The sequence below is a fragment of the Netta rufina genome, assembly GCF_964035555.1.
Source record: "Netta rufina genome assembly, chromosome: 9".
NCBI lineage: Eukaryota > Metazoa > Chordata > Aves > Anseriformes > Anatidae > Netta > Netta rufina.
Window position 1 is genome coordinate 12,207,834 of NC_140132.1, and position 21,734 is coordinate 12,229,567.

Sequence of the window (21,734 nt, forward strand, 5' to 3'; positions counted from 1 at the left end):
CACGGCTTGCACAGTGGGACTCTGAGCCAGGGGCCCCTCCTGGTCGCCTGCTGGAGCTGGGGGGTTGCCCCCTGTGGCCAGTCGGACCCCCGCCAGTGTGAGCAGTGTGGTGCATGTGCAGACACAGAGGGCAGGGGGGGGCCTAAAAATACTTCCCAAAGGGCCTCCAGGGCCCAATCCCTCATGAGAGCCACAGGTGGGGCTCAGCGAGGCTCGGCGCTGGGGGCAGTGGCGTTGAGCCCCCGCTCATCCTCACCCTGAGCCCTGTGAGAGCCTGGGCGCTCACAGCCCAGCACTCCAGGAGGGGAAACAGCTCTGAGGCGGCCCCGAGGCCCCGTGTCCTGCCCCAGCCCCTCCTGCACCTCCCCAGCCCCTCCATAGCGCTCCAGCTACGGCAGTGTCCAGTGTGGGCGACCATTTTGGGGACCCCCCCTCCAGCACTAGCATCCAGCCGGGTCCCCATGAGGCAAACTTTCCGCGGGGGCACCCATGTAACGGCCCCCGGCGGCGGCAGAGCCCTGCTGCTGCTCGCCGCTCACTTCAGCCCTTACATAATTTGTTCCATTTGTTCCATAATTTGTGCCTCGCGGGGGATTTATATCGCGGGGCTGGGCAGGAACGTGCGGGCCCCCCCGCTACCCCCTCACCCCCAGGGCTGCCCGGGGGTCGCTGCCCCTCCTGTCCGCAGGGCTGGGGGCACCTCAAGGTGGGACAGGGGACACGGGGGTGTCGTCGGCTCGCTCCCTTTGCCAGGAGAAGTGTTTTTTGTTTTTTTTTTTTTGTGATAAAATGGGTGATGCCGGTGATAAACGCGTGGGGTTTATCGTTACGGTGTTATTGTTGTTAGCATTTCTTTTAGTTTTATTTTTATTTTTTTTTCCCGGTGGAGACAAAGAGGCCCTTGAGCCGAAAGAGTAACTTCAAACATCGCATTCCGGAGAAGAATTTCCTGATAATATTTTTAGCACCTGAAAAAAAAAATAAAAAAATTTAAAAAAAAGAGGGGAAAAAAAAAAAAAGCAAATAACAGCATTTCTCCCCTCCTCCTCCCCCCCCCACCCCCGGGCCCCGCACCCAGCGCCCCCCCCCCCTCCGCGCGTGGGGACCCCACAAGGCCACGCCCATCCTCATTTCCATAACCCCGCCCCCTGCTTTCACCCCGAGCTCCCATTGGCGGGGACTCGCGGGGCTATGCAAATTCCCCCGGCGGGGGCGGGGCCGCTGTGCGGGCAGCGCGGGGAGCCGCGGGCAGCGCCGCTGCGAGCCCCGGGCCCCGCTCCCCGCTCCGCCTCCCCCCCCCCCCCAATCCCCTCCCGCCGCCGCCGCCATGTCGCGGCGCCCGGTGCCGGCGTGAGCGCTGCGGGACGGCCCCCGGGGGGCGAGGGCCGCGGCCATGCGGGCGCTGCGGGGCTGCTGCGTGGTGCTGCTGGCGCTGGGCGAGTGGCTGCTGCTGCGGGCGGGCGGCGTGGTGCCGCTGGCCGATTTCTACCCCTTCGGGCCGGCGCAGGGCGACGCCGCCACGCTCAAGCAGGACGACGGCGGCTCCGAGCTGCGGCCCCTCTCCGTGCGCTTCCCCTTCTTCGGAGCGGGGCACACCGGGCTCTACGTGAGTGCCGGGCCGCGGGCAGCGGGGGCTGCTGGCTCCCCCTTCTTCCCCTACGAGCCTCTTCCCTTTCCTCCTTCTCTCCCCACCTTTTTTTTCCCCTTTTTTTTCCCATTTTTTTCCCTTTTTTTCCCCTTTTTCCCCTTTTTTTCCTCCTTTCCCCCCCCTTTTCTTCTTTTTTTCCATTTTTTCCACTTTTTTCCCCCTTTTTTTTCTTTATTAACGCTCAGCTCAGCTCGCTCCCGGCACGTCTTGGCGGGGCGTGGGGTTGTGGGGTCAGACGGGATGGCCCCGCTTCCATCCGGAGCAGCAGAGTGGTGCCGGGGTGCTGGGAGCGAGCCCCGGGGTGTGCAGGGGGATCCCGGCCTCACGGGGCTCCCACCGGCCTCCTGGGAATCGCCATGACCCTTGGCTGGCACAGGGCAGCCTCAGGGTGGGACTGGGAATAGCCAGAGCCGTCCTCCAGGCTCTGCTGAAAGGCAAGGACCAGGAGCCTGTCTTGCACTGGAGCCGTTGGCTTTGGACAGGCAGCTCTGTGCCACGGGGCAGAACCGTTGGGGTGCTGTCATGACCCCCTTGGTGATGCTCACAACACCCCTGAGGTGCTCTCAATCCTCTGTGGGCAACCCCAGGGTGTCCTGTGGCCACCGAGAGCCCCAGCCTTGCTTGAACGCCCAGGCACTGCGCAGCTGGAGCAGATGTTGCGAGGCTCCTGGGCTGCGAGCTGAGGCACAGCTGCGGGACGTGCCTGCCGATCTCCATGTGAGAGTCATTAATCGAGCTGGGAGGACGCACTGGCATCTCCCGAGTTTTCTAAAAATTGCATTTCCTCCCAGGACTTTAAATCGGAGCCTTCTGCTTTCCATGCTCTTCCCACCCAGGGATGCTGACGTGCCGGTGTCCCTGCAGCCGGGCACAAGGCAGCAGCTCCCCGTGCACCGGGGGGCTGACTGGGGCCGTTGGCTGCCCCGTGGGGACACACATACGTGCCCAGGTGCTACCAGGACAGAAACATGTTGTCCCGCGCCCCAGCCAGCACTGGGGAGGCGTAGGAGGAAGGGTGGGACTCGGTGTTGAAGGATGAAGCTCCGTGCTTTGCCGGCTGCAGGCTTGCCACGGGACGTTGGCGTTCCCCAGCCTGCTCGTGCCCCGGGACGGGAGCCCTGCAGATGCACAGCCCGGCAGCAGAGATTTGTCCTCATCCCTCCTGCCGTGCTGGCCGGGCTCCAGCAAGCCTTCATTTCTGCTGACACCGACAGCACGGCATTTAAAGCGGTCCCCCAGGGAGACGAAGGAGGGGATATTCCAGCGATGGTCACACCTCGGCTCCGGCAGCTCCAGCTGGGGCTGAGCCCTGAAGCCGAGACCTGGGAAGGAGCAGTCCCTGCAGCTCCACCGAGAGCTGGCCGTATGTGGGGATGTGCTCTTGGCTGCTGGAGCCCACTCCAAAAGCTGCCACCAGCAGTGTTCAGGAGGGCCCTTGAAGTGGTGAGGGGTGGTCTCCAGGGGAGCCAGAATTTGGGAACTCCTTGCCCTGAGAGCAAGGGACCAGGCACACTGTCAGAGGTGTGGCAGCGAGAGGGAGGTTCCTGCATGGTGCTGGGCTTGGGCGGGTGTTGCCTGACATGCCAGGCACATGGGGCTTGCTGTGACCTGTTCCCCTCTTCCTCCTCGGGTGCCCAGCCTTGGGGCAGGTCCCTGTCTGCCTGCAGGTGTGGCTGGGCCTTCGTCATCCTGAAGGGATCCCTGCCTGGGCCCCCTGTGGGGACAGGAGGACAGAGTTTGGGGCAGCTGGCTTGCAAGTTGTTGTGTGGGCAGCAGAGCTGGTGAGACCCAGCTTTCTTCTCTTGGGGTAGGGAAGCTGGGAGAAGGGGCAGGCGTGGGTTTTTCGCTGTCTAGAAAGCATTGCGGTCACTGTTGGCCCAGCTTTTGGCACAGCTGGTGTCCCCATGGTTTTGTTTGGATTGGGTCCAAGCTGACCAGCAATTCAGAGCGGGCTTTTGGGGTGGACCAAGAGCTGCTCCCTGTCCTGCCCGACCCGTGTGGCTAACGGAGAGTGCCAGGCACTGTCCTGGCACTGCCCCGGAGGTGAGCTCACCCCGTTACAGAACAAGCCGGGATGTTATGACCCGTTGCCTTGGCAGAGCACACGTGCTGGTAGGACACCCCATGTCCTTGGCACGGTGACTTCTCCCAAACGAAGACGCCAGCCCTGCAGTGGGTGCAGGAGATGCGTTGACCGCGGGGCTCAGGCCATGGGGCCGTGCCCCCGCCTCTTGTGTGTGTCCCTGCCTTGAGCGCAGGCTGTGAGCAGCGGCCGAAACACAGGGCCCGGATGGCCCAGCCCTGGGGGGTCCCTCCGAGCCCGCCCCCTCCTCCTCCATAAAACAAACAAAACAAAAAAACACACGCACACACACACACACACGGCCCTTCTTGGCACCGGCTCTCTCCCATCTTGCTTTAATAACAGGAAGAATGTTCCTCCGCGGACACCGCGAGGTTACGCAGGGTTTGTGAACGGGGAATCGCGTTCCCCTTAGTCACGGTGGCAGCTGCCCAGGGCGGTGTGGGCTGTCCCGTACCCGGCGCTTGTTTTGTGGGCTGCTGCATCTCCTGGGACCCTCATAAACAGCCCCCAGCACCGGGGGCCCCTGCCCAGGCTCCCCAGGGCTGGAAGCACCCAAAAGGCGGGCGGCCCTCCCCCCAAAGTGTCACACCTGCATTCCCTGCTGCATAGGGACGGGGGGCTTGGTGGGGTGGTGGCACTCAGTCCCGTGATGTTCGCCAGCCCTGCCGCTCGTTTTCCAGCCCACACTGCGGGTTGGGGTGCCCCCAGCCCGGGCGGGCGCTCTCCCAGCTGCTCCTGGCCAGAGAACAGGGCTGGGTTTGTTCGGGCTCCTGGCCCTCCGCGGCGGAGGCCGGGGGGTGAGGCTGCTTTCCCCGGGCCTCTGGGCCCGGCCGGGGGCACGTCCGTGCTTCAAAGGGCAGGAAGGGGAAGCGCTCAAATATTTGTGGAAGGAGGTTGAGGGGGGGAACAGGTGAAGGAAAAAGCGCCTCTAAAGTAAGGATTCGGGACGGCCAGGGCTGCGGAGGGCACCGGGGGAAGTGCCCGTGGAGGCTTCGGTGCTCCCCGGGGCCGTCCTTGCCCATTATCCCGCATCTCCGCAGGTTAACAACAACGGGATCATCTCCTTCCTGAAGGAGGTCTCCCAGTTCACGCCGGTCGCCTTCCCGATCTCCAAGGACCGGCGCGTGGTGGCAGCTTTCTGGGCAGACGTGGACAACCGGCGGGCGGGCGATGTGTATTACCGGGAGAGCCGAGACCAGGCCATCCTGGAGCGGGCCACCAGGGACATCGCGCAGTATTTCCCCGAGTTCCCCAACTTCTCCGCGCAGTGGGTGTTCATCGCTACCTGGTACCGGGTCACCTTCTTCGGGGGAAGTTCGTTTTCACCGGTGAGCGCTGGGGGCCCTGGTGGGTGGTAGGCAGAGCTCGTGCCACAACACCGTGCACGGCGCCGCGGTGCTGGGGTGGGCCTTTGCCAGCACCCCTGAGGAGTGAGGGAGCAATTAGCTTAGGGGTGGGTTTTTTAAGACGGGTTCCTGAAGGAACTGGAGCTTTGTCATCTTCCACAGCTTTGCTGAGGAGCCCGGGTTTGTGCCCAGAGCCCCGAGCTTACAAAAGCTGGTTGGAAACTTGGCTCTGAAGTCTTGTTCCTCTTCACCGTCGGGTATCTCTCTGGGATGCAGCTGCAATCCTGCCCTGCTGTCAGCAGTTGTGGCCCGGCTGCCATCTCGGGGCTTTCTTCTAAGCTCCAGGGATCTGAAGGCAAATTTATGTACTTTATGAAGTTTGATTTCCCATTTGAGGGTACTTGCTGCCTTTCAGTGTAGTGCCACTGGGAATGGGAGTTCTTTTCGCAAAGGGTTTTCTCCTGCTTGGGCATTGGTGTTTCTTAGTCCTGGCTCGACACAGAGAGCCCTGCTGGGGGCTCACTGCTGCCCTTCCCAGGAGAGAGGAGGGCTGGTGCTGAAGGAAGCATCCCTCTGCTGCGTGCTGCCGCAGCCTTCCTGCCTGACAGCTTAATCTCTTGTCCTTTTTCTGGCCCGCTTGCTCCTTGACCATGCTCCCTGCCTGCCCTCCGCCCTCTCACAGCCTTCTCCCCTCCCTCCCGCAGGTAAACACTTTCCAGATTGTCCTCATCACGGACGGCAAGCTGTCCTTCACCATCTTCAACTATGAGTCCATCACCTGGACCACGGGTATGCACGCCAGCAGTGGGGGGGACTTTGCTGGGCTTGGCGGCATCGCAGCGCAGGTAAGCAGCGGACGCGGCCGTCGCCCCCAGGTAGCGCCCGAGCCCGCCGTGCTCACGGCTGCCCTTTGCTTTCCCTAGAGCTGTTCCTGGCAGCACACAGCAGTCCAGGGATTTTTGGTGGTGGCTCCCTCCCTCCATCCCTCCCCCTGCTTTTCTGAAGTTCTTAAATATCCGTGTGTGCTCTCCTTCTCGGAGCTGAGACCATATAGGGGACTTTGTTACAGCGAAACCACGGTTCTTTACCTTGGCTGCTGCCTCTTAGTTCCTTTTCCTTCCTAACCTCAGACTTTAAGAGCAGCTCGGCAGCTGCCGCGGCCAGCACAGCTTTCGCTTGTATTTTTATTTCATCCTTGTGTGCGTTGTTGTGTTTAAGAGGGGGGAAAAAAAAACGCAACCCGGTCCCCATTCGGATGTGTGAATTTACCACCAGTTGATCTGTCCTTGGCTCCCTGCCTGCCTGCCTGCAGGAAATCGCAGGTGTAGAGGAAGGGGACGCGTTTTGAATCCCCGAATTCAGGAGCGCGGGTTTTATGGACGTAAACAGGGCAGCGACTGCACACCTTGGCCAGTGGGCAGCCCTCCAGCGGCTCCCGCTGAGGAGAAGTAGATTTTCAAGGGAAGAAACGTCCCTCTCACCCCACACCTCCGGGCTGGGCTTGCCAGAGGGTGCTGTGAGCCCGGGCCCCCCCTTGGGCTCCCGAGGGCGAGGAAGGGCTGTGGTTGTCCTGGGGAATAACACCTGAGGGAGGGGATGCAGGAGGAATCCAGGGAACCCGGGTGGTGGCGGTGACGTGCGGTCCCGCGGAGCCTCCCCTCGTGCTGCCGTGCCCCTTGCCTCTGCCCCCGCCGCTCCGCTTCGCCGTGCTGATGTCTCTCTGCTCTCTGCCCTTGTCCTCCCAGGCAGGTTTTAACGCTGGTGATGGAAAGCGCTACTTCAACATCCCTGGATCCCGCACCGATGACATCGCTGACGTGGAGATGACGACAAATGTGGGTATCCCCGGGCGCTGGGTGTTCAGAATCGATGATGCCCAGGTGCAAGTGGGGGGCTGCAGCAATACAAGTAAGAGGACAGCAGTTAGGTTTATTTAACTCCCAACCCGACCCCAAACTGTTCTCCAGCCCTGTCTTTCCCTGCCTCGACCCCCCACCCTCACCTCCCTCCCCAAGGGGAGAGAGCAGCAACCCGTGGGTGGATCAGACAGCTCGAAGGGCTCGGGGAGGGCTCAGGGTGGGGGCAGCGATGGGGATGCTTTGGGGCATCCTTTGGAGCCGCCGGCACCGCTTCGGGAAGCCTGGCTCCTGAGGATCTGTGCCCGGGGATCGCCGGGCTGGTTCAGGGCCCAGCCACTCGTGCTGGGGCTGCCTGCCACAGGCTGCAAAAGCTGATGGGGAGGAAAGCTCTTGAGGCAGGCTGCGAGGCGCGGGGAGCCGTGCAGGGTGCCGGGGAGGAGGTGAGGGCACGCACGGGGGGCTCTATGGCTCCTGTACCCACCACGGGGCTGGGGAGGCTCGTCCATCCCGTGGGGCAGCCAGCAGAGAGCAGGGGCTGTGCCTGGCCACCCTGGCCCTCCGTGGAGCCACCGACCTCCTGTTCCTTGTCCCCGCCCCACCCTGGCTGTGTTTTCTTACCCGTTAATCCACGCGTGTTGTCTATCACCTGTGGCTTTGCTTTACACAGGTCCTCCTGCCCCTCTGCCCCAGGCCATAGGCGAGGGCTGGCTGGGTGATGCCTGGCCTTTGTCCCCTGCCCGGCGGGGCTGGCCCTGCCTCCCCGCTCCTGCAGCAGGAATAAAATTGTCACCCTACCCAGCGGGGAGCCCGAGAGGAGCGAGCCCTGCCCGGCCGCGGGCACGCAGCCCCCAAACGCGGGCTCCCCGAGCGCCCCAGAGAGCCGGGTGACCGTCCCCAGCCTCGGGGCGCGCACGGCCGGCGGTGCTGGCGGGGCTGGACGGACGCCAGGACAGACCCCGGCGGTCGTGGCGCCGGACGGCAGCGTGTGAGCCCTGCCGGGGCGGGCTGTGAGCGGAGGGCGCGCTTGTCTCCGCAGCCTCCGTGTGCCTGACGCTGCGGCCCTGCCTCAACGGGGGGAAGTGCATTGAGGACTGCATCACGGGGAACCCCTCCTACACCTGCTCCTGCCTCGCGGGCTTCACGGGGAAGAGGTGCCACGTCGGTGAGCGGCCTCCCCCGCACCTCCGCGGGCTCCAGCCCTGCCTGCCCCGCTCCCGGCTGAGCCCCTGCCTTCCCCTCGCTCTTTCAGACGTGGACGAGTGTCTCTCCCACCCGTGCCAGAACGGAGCCACCTGCGTCAATGGTGTCAACAGCTTCAGCTGCCAGTGCCTGCCAGGCTTCAGAGGAGCCAGCTGTGAGACGGGTGAGTGTTGCGCCTCCTCCAGAAGGCACCGTGGAGCCATCAGCACCCGTGGTTTCTGCTGGGCATCCTGCGTCTGCTCCTGGGTGCTGCGTTGGCTCCGCAGGCTGCCCTGTTTAGCTGTCCTGCGTGAGGATGGGACACGTGAGCCTGGAGGCATCCCCCTTGTAAGCAGGGACTGGGAAGCCTCGGAGGCTGTGCTGCCAGGCTCGGCAGAGCCAGCAGAGAGGCGATGAAATGGCTGTGCCACATCCTCCCACCCTGTTTTGGGGCAGAGCTCCTGAGCCATGCACCAGGTCTCAGAGAGCCGCTCGTGTCCCCAGGAAGGGACTGAGACAGCGGGCATGTGAGAGGAGATGGGGCAGCCAGAGAGGGGTCGTGGGGCTCTCAGGCACCTTATGTCCCTCCTGCCATGCCCATGGGTTTATCTGGGCAGGCTGGGAAAAATCTGTCAGCGTTTTCCTGAAAGCACAGAGGAGCTGATGACAGCCAGTTCTTCTCCTGCCACCTTCAGTGGCAAGCAGCTGTTAGACCTCGAGCGGTGCTGGGGAAGGCTCTGCTCGCGTTGCAGACCCCCACGGGGGGCACAGCGGCTCCGAGGTGCCGGGGTTTGTACGGAGGCTCGCGGGGTGCCCCGGGGACAGGAGGTTTCCAGCAGGAGCTGTGCTGGGCGCCGAGAGCTGCAGTCTTGGATCACGACTTGCTGAAAGCAAAGGAAACTTTGCTCTGGCGGTGAGCGCTTCCTCCGCTGGCAGCCCGCTCCCAGGAGCGCCTATCCCGGCACGGCTGCAGGGAACGCGCCCGCCGCCTCGCCCTTGCTGGAAAACGCTGGCATTTAGTGCCTGGGCAGGAGTCTCGGGGGGGGGACCCTGCTCCGTGCGGGGCTTTTGCAGGTGGTGGCCAGGTCCTGAGCCGCTGGAAGCCACTGGGAGCGTTCCCAGCCTCGCGGCTCAGCTCGCCTCCGGATGAGTCACTGCTAATGCAGGCAGCAACATCCGCTGGGGGGGGAGGCATCTGCTCACAACACCTCTCCTCTGGGCGTGGGGACGGCAGCGAGGGCTGATGTCCAAGGGGCTCGGCGCTGCTGCCAGGTTTCCACGCGAGCAGAGGGAGCGGAGCAGCGGGACAGCCTCTGCCGGCCGGGCGGGCTCGCCCCGCGCTGGGGACGCTGCCAGTGTCAGGCTCCCCGTGAGTCCCTGTGCTGCTGGGGAGGGAGAGCGGGGAGTTCTCCTTTTGGGGGAGGGATCCTGCACCCAGAAAGCAAAGCTGGAGGGAAGGGCCGGGCTGTCCGAGCCGTCCTCGCCCAGTTTGTGGTGCTGGCTCTGCGCTCTGCCTGGCCCTGCCTGCCGGCAGTAGCAGGGAACACAGTGTGCTGGTCCTGTGCATGGCTTCAACCCCCCCTCTTCCCTTTGCTGTCCCACCACAGAGGAGTTGCCGTGCGAGACCAAGGTGTGCCAGAACGGCGGGACGTGCCAAGAGGCAAACGGGACGGCGGCATGTGTGTGCCTGCCGGGGTACGCGGGAGGAGACTGCGAGACAGGTGGGCGCTGGCGGCAGGACAGGCGGCCGTGTGGCGGGGACGGGGACGTCTCCAACCAACCCCTCCCTGTCCTGCCCTGCAGAGGTGAACGAATGCGAGTCCAGCCCTTGCCTGAACGGAGGGCACTGTGTCGACCTGGTTGATAACTACACCTGCATGTGCCTGGAGCCCTTCGTGGGACAGCGCTGCGAGACAGGTGCTTGGTGTCCCCGCGCCCGGGGCAGCCCATGACAGGGCCGAGGCTTTGTCCCCGCTGCCCCTCTCTGGAGGCCCGGCTCACCGCATCCTCCTCCTCCTCCTCCTCCTCCTCCTCCAGACCCCTCCTCCTGCGAGGACCGGAGCTGCAGGAACCGTCAGACGTGCAACTACATCCGCCCGGGACGCTACATCTGCACGTGCTCCCCGGGCTATTACGGCAACAACTGCCAGTACGGTGAGCGGCAGCGCGTGGCGGCGACGCCGGGCTGTGCAGGAAGACCACCGGCCGTGTCCCCCCCCGGGGAGGTCTCCGGTCAGCGTCCTTCTCCCCACAGGTGGCCCCCGGGTACCCGGCGCCTGCCTCTCCAGCCCCTGCCAGAACGGGGGCAGCTGCCTGGAGCTGGAGCAGGGCTATGCCTGCGACTGCCAGGAGGGCTACGGCGGGCAGGACTGCCGCGACAGTGAGTACCTGGGGTCTCTCCGGCAGCATGCTGACCCTCTGGGGAGGCCCTACAGGAGCAATTGCCCATTCCCAGGGGGAAGCAGCCCTAACAGAGCCCGTTCAGGGCTCTTGGACTGAGCTGTGGTCCCTATCTCTGAGGGGGGGGGCCATGCCTGGGGGCTTGCAGCTGTGGGTCCTGAGCTCCCCCAGCTGGCTCCAGCAGGGCCACGTGGCTGCCCTGGCCCCGCAATACAAGGGAAGCTCCCTCTCCATCTCTTGCAGAGCTCTCTGAGGGCTGCGAGTGTCGGAATGGAGGGAGCTGCCTGGAGGGGAATGTCACCATCTGCCAGTGCCTGCCGGGGTATTTCGGTCTCCTGTGTGAATTCGGTAGGTGAAGGCTTCACGCGTGGTGTTACAGCTTGCTGTGTTTGCTCCCTCTCCTGGACACTTAACGCCAGTTAAATGCCGATGAAGGGCCTAGCCTGTGCAGAACCCTTGCACCACGGGGACACGCTTAATCCGAGCCACCTACACAAGCCAGGGCCTGGGGATATGCTCCTCGTGGGGAGGAGATGCTCTCTCCATCTCTTGCTCTGCCTTGAGTCGTGCCTTTCCCGAGCCCTGGCCTGTAGAAGGAAGCCCTGGCTCTGCACGCTGGAGCTCCAAAGCTCACTCTGCAGGCAGAATGACCCTTGCCATGGGGCACGGGTGGCCACAGTCCCTCCCTTCTCACTGTGCTCCATAAAGCCATGGGACCTGTTCTTGGCTGGGAGGTGCTGGCCGTGGGCTGGCCATCCTGCTGCAGCGCATCTGATGGAGGTTGTCTCTCTGTGTGTTGGCAGAGGTGACCGCCACGCCGTGCAACGTCAACACGCAGTGCCCAGACGGCGGCTACTGCATGGAGTACGGCGGGAGCTACCTGTGCGTGTGCCACACCGACTACGGCACCAACCACAGTGAGTGTCTGCAGCACGGGCACGGGCTTGGCGCTGGGAGGGATGTGAGGTGGTGAGTGCAGGGCCTGCCCCGAAGGCGAGGCAGGTGGGGAGGAGGGCAGAGCTGAGGTCTTTGTTCGGCTTTGCAGCGGTACCTTCCCCCTGCGACTCCGAGCCCTGCCTGAACGGGGGGTCCTGCGAGGCTCAGGACGACTCCTACACCTGCGAGTGTCCCCCGGGCTTCCTGGGGAAGCACTGCGAGAGAGGTACGTGCCGTGAGGGGAGGACAGCGCGGTCTTCGGGGCGTGGGCCTGGCTTGAGAGCCGCTAGGCATCTCCTGCTCCTCTCCCGCAGCCCGGCCGCGGCTCTGCAGCACGGCGCCGTGCCGCAACGGGGGCACCTGCAAGGAGTCCGACGGCGAGTACCACTGCACCTGCCCCTACCGCTTCACCGGCCGGCACTGTGAGATAGGTACGGCTCCGACACCAGGGAGGGAGGCGGGTGGTGCGTGTCCTGCTCCCCGCTCAGCTCCTGCTCGCCCCCAGGTAAGCCGGACCCCTGCGCCTCGGGGCCCTGCCAGAACGGGGGCACCTGCTTCCACTACATCGGCAAGTACAAGTGCGACTGCGCCCCAGGCTACGCCGGACGGCACTGCGAGATCGGTACGTGTGGGTGCTGCAGGGTCGGGGGGAACAGCGTTGCAGCTTTGGTAGCAAGCGTGCTGCACTGTGCTGCTGGATGTCACCCCCAAACCACTTGGGGGACGCGCTGAGGGGAAGAGGCAGCGGCATGGGGCCCTGCCAGCTCCATGCCGGTGCCCTCTGCTCTTTCCAGTGCCGTCTCCCTGCTTTCTGAGCCCATGTGAGAACGGTGCCACCTGCGAGGACCTCGGCGGGGACTTTGTGTGCACGTGCCCCGTGGGCTACACCGGGAAGCACTGCCAGACGGGTGAGGGCCCCGTGCTGCCACCACCGAGCCCCAGGCGCCACGCTGCCCTTGCTCATGCCCCATCTCTCCGCAGAGATCGACTGCGGCGTGCCCAGCGCGGTGAAGCACGCCCAGGCCTCCTTCAACTCCACCACGGTGGGCTCGCTGGCTGAATACCGCTGCGAGCTGGGCTATGCCCTCAGCCAGCACAACAGCCCCCGTGTCTGCCGCTCGCAGGGCGTCTGGAGCGACCCCCCCGAATGCGATGGTAGGCAACGGGAAGAAGCTTGAGCCATGGTTGTGGCTGTGGGACCCCAGGAACCTCTTATTCCCCTGAGCACGCTGCTGTGGGACCCCAGTGCTCATCGCCCTCTCCCTATCTCCCCCCTGCCCAAATGCTTGCAGAGATCGACGAGTGCCGCTCCCAGCCTTGCCTGAACGGCGGTCAGTGCAAGGACCGCATCGCTGAGTTCGTGTGCGTGTGTGAGCCAGGATACGTGGGCCACAACTGTGAGTTGGGTAAGAAAACACGTAGAGCTCGTGCAGGGATGAGGGGAGAGAGTCTGTGGCTCACCAGCCAGAGCAGGGCATGAATGGTGTGGTTGGGAGCGGGGCTGCCTGCATTTATGCACACCAGCTTTCATCACCTGCTTGCGTGGGGCTCAGACGAGCCCCCAGCTCACCTGGGAAGGGCGCGTGTGCTGCCTGCCCACCCGTGCAGACAGGTGCTGCGTGGGTGTCTGTCACCAGTGGGGCTGTGATTCCCAGGAGGCTGGGTCTGGATCCCCTAACAGCTATCATGCGCCTCCATGTCCCCCTGCTCATCGCAGCAGTTTGCTGGAGAACGTTCCTAATGCGATGCTCTTCTTCACACAGTCTGAGCGTGTGTAATCAAGCCCCGGATCTCCAGATCTGGGTGAGACGTATCCCACGCAGCTCCAAAGTTACTGGCCAAGAGGGAATATGGCATAAAAGCAGCTTGAGATTTCACACTTGCGCTGTACCCCGCAGCAGTTCCTTGTGCTCGCTCTCCCGTGCGCACACCTTCATGGTGCTGTGTGGGCTCAGCGTGGTGGAAGAATGGGGTGCAGGCAGCTGATGTAGATGGTGGGGTGGCTGGGTCAGCTGCTGTGGCTGCAGGGGGGATTAAAGGAGGGGACACGCCACGCACACCCTACGGGACATCTCAGCACAGCCCCACGCCGCCAGCCATCTGCACTCCCCCTTCTGCCCCGCTCTCCAGCCCCACGTGGGGCTGTTTCTGGCTGGGGGGCTCAGGGCAGCGAGTGACGTGGGGACGAGTAGCGCTGTCTTTCCAAACTTCCTCTCCTGCCTCCAGCCCCGGCTCTGCTCTGAGCCGGTCTCTCCTCTCTGCAGAAGTTGATGAATGCCAGTCAGAGCCCTGCAAGAACGGCGGGACCTGCCGGGACCTCCCTGGCTCCTTTGTTTGCTTCTGTCCCGAGGGCTTTGTGGGGATCCAGTGTGAGGAAGGTAGGGAATCTGCCGAGCAGGGCTCTGCCGGGCACCGCTGTCCCTTGGGCTTGGTGACATAGCTGGGACCCACACCAAAGCAAATGGGCTGGGAGCTGTCACGGGGCTGGCACTTGGTCTCCGCCACCACTGAGGGTGCACACTCAGGCTCCTTGCCCTGCAGAGGACGCTGCCAGCCCTGGTGCTTGCTGTGGTTTGTGTCCCGTGGCAGCAGAGCCAAAACTTGTCTGGGGGGGAGGTGGTGGCCCCGGTGCACAGCTCGGGCAGAACAAGGTATCCCTCAGCTATGGGTCTGCTCTGCGAGGTGCTTGGGCTGCCGTGGCATTCAACAGGCAGTCCTGGCTTCTGTGGCTGTTCACGTGGGGCTTTTCCTGGGGCCGTGGGTGTCTCTGCTGGCCCTGGGCACGTTGGGGTCCTGGTGTGCTGCCCCCATGGCGTGTGTTTCACTGCCTCCGTGCTCTCACCTCCAGAAGTGGACGCCTGTGAGTCTGGCCCGTGCCAAAACGGAGGGGAGTGCGAAGGCTACCGAGGCTCCTACCTGTGTGTGTGCCCGGAGGGTTTCTTCGGCTACCATTGCGAGACAGGTGAGGGGGGCAGGAGGACGCAGCTGCAGCCCTGTGTGGCTGCTGACGCTGGGGTGTCCGACGCCGTTAACGCCTCCTTCTTGCTCCCACCCTGCAGCCAGCGACCCGTGCTTCTCCAGCCCGTGTGGGAGCCGAGGCTACTGCCTGCCCAGCAATGGCACCCACAGCTGCACCTGCAAAGTGAGCTACACAGGCAAGAGCTGCGAAAAAGGTAAAGGCCCTGAGCAGCGGCACCAGGATGTGGCGAGGGGCTCGACGGCAGCGTGCCCACCCTGCCCGGTGGCGGCCGTGTCACCCGCCACCGAGGGGCTCAGCCACCAGGGACCGGCAGCTCTCCTCGCCCTGGCGGGGCTCGGATCTCGCCTCTGCTGGGGGAGCCCTGGCCCCGCGGATGCTGGGGGCAGATGCCAGCAGGGCTCAATCGTGCCAGGTGCCGGGTGGCTGCTGGAGGTGACGGCGTTGGCACACGGGCGAGGCACGCGGGGACGCTGGGGGCAAATTTCTCTGGGCTCCAGTGGTGCAAGTGCAGCAGGAGTTGAATCCTCCTTGGATGCCCTTGGGAGGGGAGGCAGAGAAATCTGATTCAAGCCTCCGGCCCTGAATCAAAGCATCCCCGAGGCCCCTAATCTGGCCTAAGCGATCTCTGCGGGGCCTTAAGCTTGGAGGAAGGTTGTTCACTGCGTCCCCGCGTGGTCCAGGATATGGCAGCAAATGCTCTGCCCCCAGCTCTGCCGCACCAACTGCCTGCTTGCCCTGGCTCTGCCTGAGCCCATCGGGGTGGCCGAGCAGCCCCGGCGCGTGCACAGTGCCTAGCACGACCGGCCAGCAGCAGCTGTAGGGTTTCTGTGAGCTGCAACGAGAGAGAAAGAGAGAGAGGGGACCCTGTCCTCCATCAGTGCCGCTCTGCATTTCGTTGCTGGGGTCTGTTCTCTAAAGATTCATGGCATTACCTCTCCCCTTTGCTTTTGCCCACACCCTGAAGAATTGCTGCCACCAACCTCATTAAAGGTGGAAAGGGTGGAGGACACTGGTGTGTTGATTTCTTGGCACCCGCCTGAGGACGCAGCCGCCAGGCAACTCATTGACGGCTACGCCGTGACGTACGTATCCTTCGACGGCTCTTACCGCAGGACAGATTTTGTGGACCGAAGTCGTTCTGCCCACCAATTGCGGGCACTAGCCTCCGGCAGAGCCTACAATATTTCTGTCTTTTCAGTCAAACGCAACGTGAACAACAAGAATGATATCAGCAGGCCTGTCATGCTCACCACGCGCACTAGTGAGTAGTGTCCTCAGGGGAATTCGGTTGTGAGTATGGGCCCCCCTGATGCCCAGGGCAGCGTTTCCAGCCTGTGGGGCCTCTCCTCGCCAGCGCTCTGCCCACAGCCACGGAGCTGGTGGAGCACCTGGAGGTTTTCTGCCACCTCCAGCTTCCCGTGCCCCGGAGGTCTGCTCCGGTCTGATCCCAGCCTCCACAACCAGTGGTGTGCCTGAAAAAGGCAGTGCGGACCCTGAAGTCTGGGTTCGGAGGCACTCAGCACAGAGAATGACTGTTCTTTGTGCAGAGGCTACTGAGAGCAGGGTCTGAAGGAGCAATCAAATGCCCTGGGGCTGGTAGGGAAGCAGCCAGCAACAGCAGGGATGGCCCCTGGGTCCTGCTCAGCGGGCTGCTCCACAGGCACAGTGTTGGGGTCAGGGTTCGGCTGCTCTGCAGGTGGGCAGATGGCCACCTGGTTGTCCCCTGGGGCCCAGCTTGCCCCCAGGGGCACAGGGCATCGTACTGGGCATGGTGACAGCTCCATCGGGCATAGACAGCGTGTGTGCCATGCCCTGTCCAGCCCACTTTCTGGAATGGGCAGGTCCTGTGACGTGTAATCCCTGGCCCGCAGATGGTTGGAGCAGGAATCATGGGGAAACCAAGGGTGGAAGAGATCAGACTTGGAAAAGCTGCTCTCTAGTGAGAAGGGACACCCGGGGGCTGGGGTCCTCCCGTGCCAGCTGGGCTGAGCCATGCGGGTGCTTCCCAGCAGCACTGGGCCTTGAGTGGCCTGGAGGTGGGAGCAGGCACCGAGGGCAGTCAAGCAGCAACAGCAGCTTCCATGAGAGTTTGGGGTGTGCCGGGGCACGCAGCCCTGTCCTGGGGGCTTGTCTGCACCGATGTGTGCGTGGCTGGGGCAGTGGCTGGGCAGGCGGTGCCAGGCTCAGGGGGCTCTGTGCTTGCTGGGGATCTGGGCTCAGGGAGGAGCGACTGATGCGAGGTTGGGGCCGGGTTGCTCCTGGCTGCCTGGTGCTGAGACGAGGAGCGTGGCAGGGGAAGAGGTGCCGAGCTGCTTGGGCTGTCACGGTGCTGGTGCCAAGCCCGTGGTGGTGCCAGGAAGGCTGACGTGGATGGGCAGCGTGGGGCACGGGAATCAGGGGTGCAGGAAGGGACGGAGCCGCTGCCACGGCCGGCTGCTGACCGTGGCCCTCCCCGCTTCTCTGCTCGCTCCGGCCAGGACCGCGTCCGGTGGAAGGCTTTGAGATCACGAACGTGACGGCCAGCACCATCACGGTGCAATGGGCTCTCCACCGGCTCAAGCACTCCACTGTCAGTAGGGTGCGTGTCTCCATCCGCCAGCCTGGGGACCTGGAAGACCGCACGGTGGAGCTGAACAGCAGCGTGGCCAAGTACACCTTCCTGTGAGCGTGGCGGGCGGGCGGTGGGGACGGCTGGGCCCCCCTGAGCCCCCGCGCTCACCTCCTCCTGCCCTGCCCGCCTTCCTCCCCTGCAGGGACCTGCAGCCAGGAGAGCGCTACATCGTCCACGTCACCACGCTGAGCGGCCTGGGGACAGAAGATCACCCCTCGGAGAGCCTGGCCACGGCCCCCTTCCACGTCTGGACGAGTGAGTGGGGCCGCGGGGTGCGGGACAAGGGCTGGCGGGGGCTTTGCTGGGCTGGGGGCGAGCTCCCAAGGGGCTCGAGGTGACAGCAAGCTGCTGCCATTCAGAGACTCGGCGCTTATTCCCTCCTGCTCCAGGGCCTCTCCCCCCTCGAAACCTCACCGCCTCGCGCGTCACCCCCACCTCCGTGTCCGTGACGTGGGAGCAGCCGCCCGCTGGCGCCGTGGAGGGGTACATCATCAACGTCACCACCCTGCAGAGCGTCAAGAGCCGCTACGTGCCCAACGGCAAGCTCGCCTCCTACACCGTGCGGGACCTGCTGCCCGCGCAGCGCTACCGCCTCTCCGTGACGGCCGTGCAGAACACGGAGCAGGGGCAGGTGCACAGCGAGCCCATCCACCTCTACGTCACCACCCGTGAGTGCCTGCTGGGCAGAGGGGGGACACCGAGCTGCAGTGGTCCGTGGGAGCTCCTGCTGGTACCGGCTGTCCCTGTAGAAGGGAGGCGGCGGTGGCTTGCTCTGCAGCCCTTTGGATGTGGAGTTAAAGCTCAGCAATGCTTTGTTGGGGAAGGGAGCAGCACTTGCTGCCTGGGTGGCGTCACCTGTCGCCAAACAGCCCTAGTGGCCCCCAGCCTGACGCTCCGGTCACTGCCTCCCTCTAAGCCTAACCCTTTGTGGCCTGCAGTGCAGAGGGATGGGGCTCTGGAGAGGCGCTGGAGCCAGGCTGGACACCCCCGGGTGCTGCGCAACAGGCTGCCCCCAGCCTTCCTGCCTGAACTCCGCTTGCTCGCAGACCACGACACGGCTGAGGAGCCCTCCCCAGCCCCCAGGTAGGCAGCAGCAGGGCTGAGCACAGCCCCTCGCCCACCCCAGCCAGGTGACCCCTCGCTCCAGCAGCTGCTGCAGCTCCTCTGAGCTGCCGCAGTGTTTGTGCCGTGCCCAGCGCCACGCTGCCTCCGGCCCTTGGGGACCCCACCGTGCCCCCCACCCTCACGGCTGTCCTTCCCCAGGTTCACTGAGCTGCTGGATGGCAGAGGGAGGATCAGCGCCAGGTTCGGCACTGCGCTGAGCAGATCCATCACCGTGAAGACACGTAAGTGCCCTGCTGCCTTTTTGGCCTCCTTCTGTCACCCAGTGCTATCTCCTGTGCCTCCCCCACTCCCCCGGGACAGGGTGACAATGGGGCAGGCTGCTGTGGGGCTGAAGGACCCAGAGGGGAGGGCAGGACCCCGTTGCATCTCCCTGGACTAACATCTCCCCAGCCCAGGGAGCCCACAGCGGATTGGGGAACCCAGGGCTGGGTTGTTGGCAGTGGGAGGAGATGTGGGATGCAGCGTGGGCTGGGCCCAGGGTGCCACCAGGGAAGGGCTAAACTGCTGCAAACCCGGCCAGCCCCCTGCTGCCAGGCTGGGTCCCCTCTGCCTTCTGCTGCTGCTGCAGAGGGGCTGCCTTGGGGTCTGGCCCTGGCTGGAAGTCACGTTGACCCTCTCGTTGCCCAGAGCCAGAGGCTCCCGTGAAGCTGGAGAACATCGAGGAGCCCGGCCGGGGCAGTCTGGCGCTGCAGCTGCACGAGGCACGGAGCAAGAGTGAGTCTGGGGCGGGCATGGCCAAGGGGAACCCGGCCCTACAGGCGTGAGAGCGGGGCTGACGGCAGCGCTTGTATTGCAGGCATGGGGCAGAACTGCTCTGCAAACCCCTGCAAGAACGGAGGCACCTGTGTGAGCGAGAGCGAGTCCTACCACTGCGACTGCAGCCCGGGCTTCAAGGGCAGGCACTGCGAGCTGGGTGAGTGCCGTGCTGCTGCCGCACACCATGAGGCTGGCGGCTGTCCCAGCAACGGGGTCCCGCAGGGCACAGGTCACCGAGCACCCCCCGTCTGTATCCAGCTCCCCGGTTCTGGCTGAGCCTCCACCAGCCGGGATTGTGCTGTGCTGTGGGGCCGGAGCTCTGCGGCTCCTGGCGGGTTGGCTCCAAGCCATGCTGAGCCTGGTCCTCCAGGGCCACAGCAGGGAAACCGGGGGGGCCTCGGCCCCCAGGGCGCAGGCAGGCAGGGCTGGAGATGGGCTCGCTGGTAGCTCCCCTCTCCTGTTCCCCAAGCAGCCTGCAAGAAGGTGCCACACTCGTGCACGCGGCTGTACTCGGAAACCAAGTCATTCCCCGTGTGGGAAGGAGGCACCTGCCACTACCTGTGAGTACTGCCCGCGGGTTGTGCTCCCCCTTCCCCTCGCACCGCGAGCTGGGGCCGGCCCCGCAATGCGGCTCCGGGGAAGGGAGAGTGAGCAGGAGGCTGCCCCCTGCCCTGGCCAGCTGCTGCCGGGTGCCCAGTGCCAGCGAGGCAACCTCTGGATCAGGGCAGGGCGCGACACGCTGCCAGCCCTGCCTGCCAGCCCAGCTCAGGGCCACTTCTGTCCCCAGAGGGGTTGAGGGACAGGGGGGCTCTGCTGTGCCCCCCCAGCCTGCCTGCAGCATGGGCATAACAGCCCAGCTGCTTGTCCAGGCAGGGCAGGCTCAGCCATGCTTGTGTCTAGAAAACGGGGGAGCAGCCCCCCAGCACCTACAAACACGGCTCTGTCCCTGTGAATCCCTACAACCCTCCTCTCTGCTGTGTGTGCAGGTACAAGAGAGTCTACAAGGTACACCAGGATGTCTGCTACAAGGAGAGCTGCGAGAGCACCGGTTCCAAGAAGCCAAGCAGCAGGTAGAGCCAGCAGAAGCGTGCTTCTTTCCCTTTGCCTGGGGGGCAGAAACCTGGGACCTCTGGCTTACCCCAGGCTGGGCAGGGAGGGGGTGTGGAACAGCACGCGAGGCCCAGGCTCGCTTCCCGGGGCTGCTCCCGAGGCTGCAGGGTTTGGGCGAGTGGGAGCAAGGGCCAAGGTGCTGCAGGACTGATGGTGCTTTCGCTCCTTCTCTTTCAGAAAACAAAGCGACAGTCACACACTGAAGAAGCCATAGAGTAAGTGTCTGTTCCAGGCACAGGCTGAAGCCCCCCAGGGGGCAGGTCCCCTTCTCCCAGCCCAAGACAGGCATCCGGGACGGGAAGAGGCAGCCGCTGGGCATTTGGGGGGGGGCTCCACACACCAGCTCATTCTCCTCCTGCTCCTCCGCAGGGTTCAAAGCAGTAGGAGCTTCGTCTTTCCACACCTAAGGGCTTTTGAAACACCAGGAAGATCAGATCCGCTCACTGGGTTGAACGCAGCAGGGGACCCTTCCTGCCTGGCGTCAGCCCCTCCCTCTCCTCCAGCCCGTTAGGGTCACGCAGCCAGATCAGCACCCGAGCGGCGCCCCCTTCTCCCTGCCGGACCAGCAGTGCCTTCGCCCTGCCTTGCCTTGCTGCAGGTGCCCCCCTGCCCCAAGGAGCCGAGCGGGGTGCTGCAGCAGCCAGCTGCCTGCCCTCAGGGGGCCTGGCCCCACTCGGCCCCCCCAGCCCTGAGCTCCGGGCTCTGCGAGCCCAGTTCCCTTCCACCAGCATCCGCACCACCCTGCTTTCGTAACCCAGGGTGATGCGTTACGTATAACCCCCAAATAAACCAGTTTAATGCAGACCAGAAGGCCTTAGCTATCACCTGAAACCTGGCCCACAGCCGGGTGGGGAGGTCTTCCCTACATGTTCCCTATGAGTTAGAAATTGTGAGCCACTGCCCTGAGCAGCGAGGCAGGAGCAGGCAGTGGAGGCACAGCCCCGTACTGTAGCTGGGGGAGAGGGGAGAGTTAAGGCAGCTTCCCCTGCCTTCGTTTTTTTTTTTTTTTTGTTTTGCTTTGTAAACGAGCCACGGTTTTAACCAAATTCCCAGCTCAGAAAGTCATAGAGCACCTAGAAGTTACTAAAAAGCGATCTGTAGAGCTAAGATTGTCAGCCAGGGTGTGCCACCACGCTCGTTCTGGTGCTACGCGGCGCAGGGCACAGCAGCAGCCTGGCTGTCCCCCTGCGCTGCCGGCGGTCCCCGCATCGCCCTGCGGTGCCGCTGCCACCACGGTGCCGTTGGCCCTGCAGTGGCCGCCCTGCTGGCTGCCACAGAGCAGGCAAGGAAAAGTTTAGCTTAGAAACATTCCTAGTTGTTTTTTTTTTGTGTGTTTGTATGACAACGCTAGTTAAACATAGATTTGTGTATTAACATACACAGTGTATATTATAAATTAATACATACCAGAGATATATCGTAGCTATGGTATAGAGTGTTATTTCCCGAGCAGCGGAGGGGGTGTCCCAGTGGGGCAGCCCCCCCAGGGAGCATCACAGGCACCTCTGTTGTTGGATCATGCGTAGCCTTGAGGGTGTTCCCATCGCAGAACCAGCCCAGGTGCTTCAGTGCTGCCGGCAGCGTCCTCTTCCCTCCTGCACGCTGCCTCAGTGCAGCCACCACCGCCTGCGGCAGCAGCCCAGTGCTGGACAATGCCCTGTGAGGCCACGAGCAGGGGGGCAGGGTGAGGCTTCCACC

At 63.9% G+C, this 21,734-nt stretch overlaps 1 protein-coding gene across 2 annotated transcripts; it reads left to right on the plus strand.

Annotated features, from left to right (window-relative positions):
- Positions 1 to 1,393: 1,393 nt before the first annotated feature.
- On the plus strand, positions 1,394 to 21,667 carry SNED1 (sushi, nidogen and EGF like domains 1; the record flags this gene model as incomplete). 2 transcript variants are annotated; one of them, XM_084291826.1, is made up of 33 exons in its annotated part: positions 1,394 to 1,606; positions 4,775 to 5,062; positions 5,785 to 5,925; positions 6,826 to 6,988; positions 7,976 to 8,101; positions 8,189 to 8,302; positions 9,726 to 9,839; positions 9,922 to 10,035; positions 10,156 to 10,272; positions 10,373 to 10,498; positions 10,762 to 10,866; positions 11,322 to 11,435; positions 11,564 to 11,680; positions 11,769 to 11,885; positions 11,960 to 12,076; positions 12,249 to 12,362; positions 12,436 to 12,609; positions 12,747 to 12,860; positions 13,719 to 13,832; positions 14,303 to 14,416; positions 14,514 to 14,627; positions 15,399 to 15,695; positions 16,912 to 17,095; positions 17,188 to 17,300; positions 17,435 to 17,713; positions 17,984 to 18,128; positions 18,309 to 18,391; positions 18,798 to 18,884; positions 18,967 to 19,083; positions 19,399 to 19,486; positions 19,913 to 19,996; positions 20,214 to 20,251; positions 20,406 to 21,667. In XM_084291826.1, the coding sequence occupies 32 exons, from the start codon at positions 1,394 to 1,396 to the stop codon at positions 20,248 to 20,250; spliced, it is 4,344 nt and encodes a 1,447-aa protein (XP_084147952.1). In that variant the 3' UTR covers position 20,251; positions 20,406 to 21,667. The 2 variants fall into 2 exon arrangements, with proteins under 2 accessions (XP_084147952.1, XP_084147953.1); XM_084291827.1 differs by lacking the exon at positions 19,399 to 19,486.
- Positions 21,668 to 21,734: the final 67 nt, after the last annotated feature.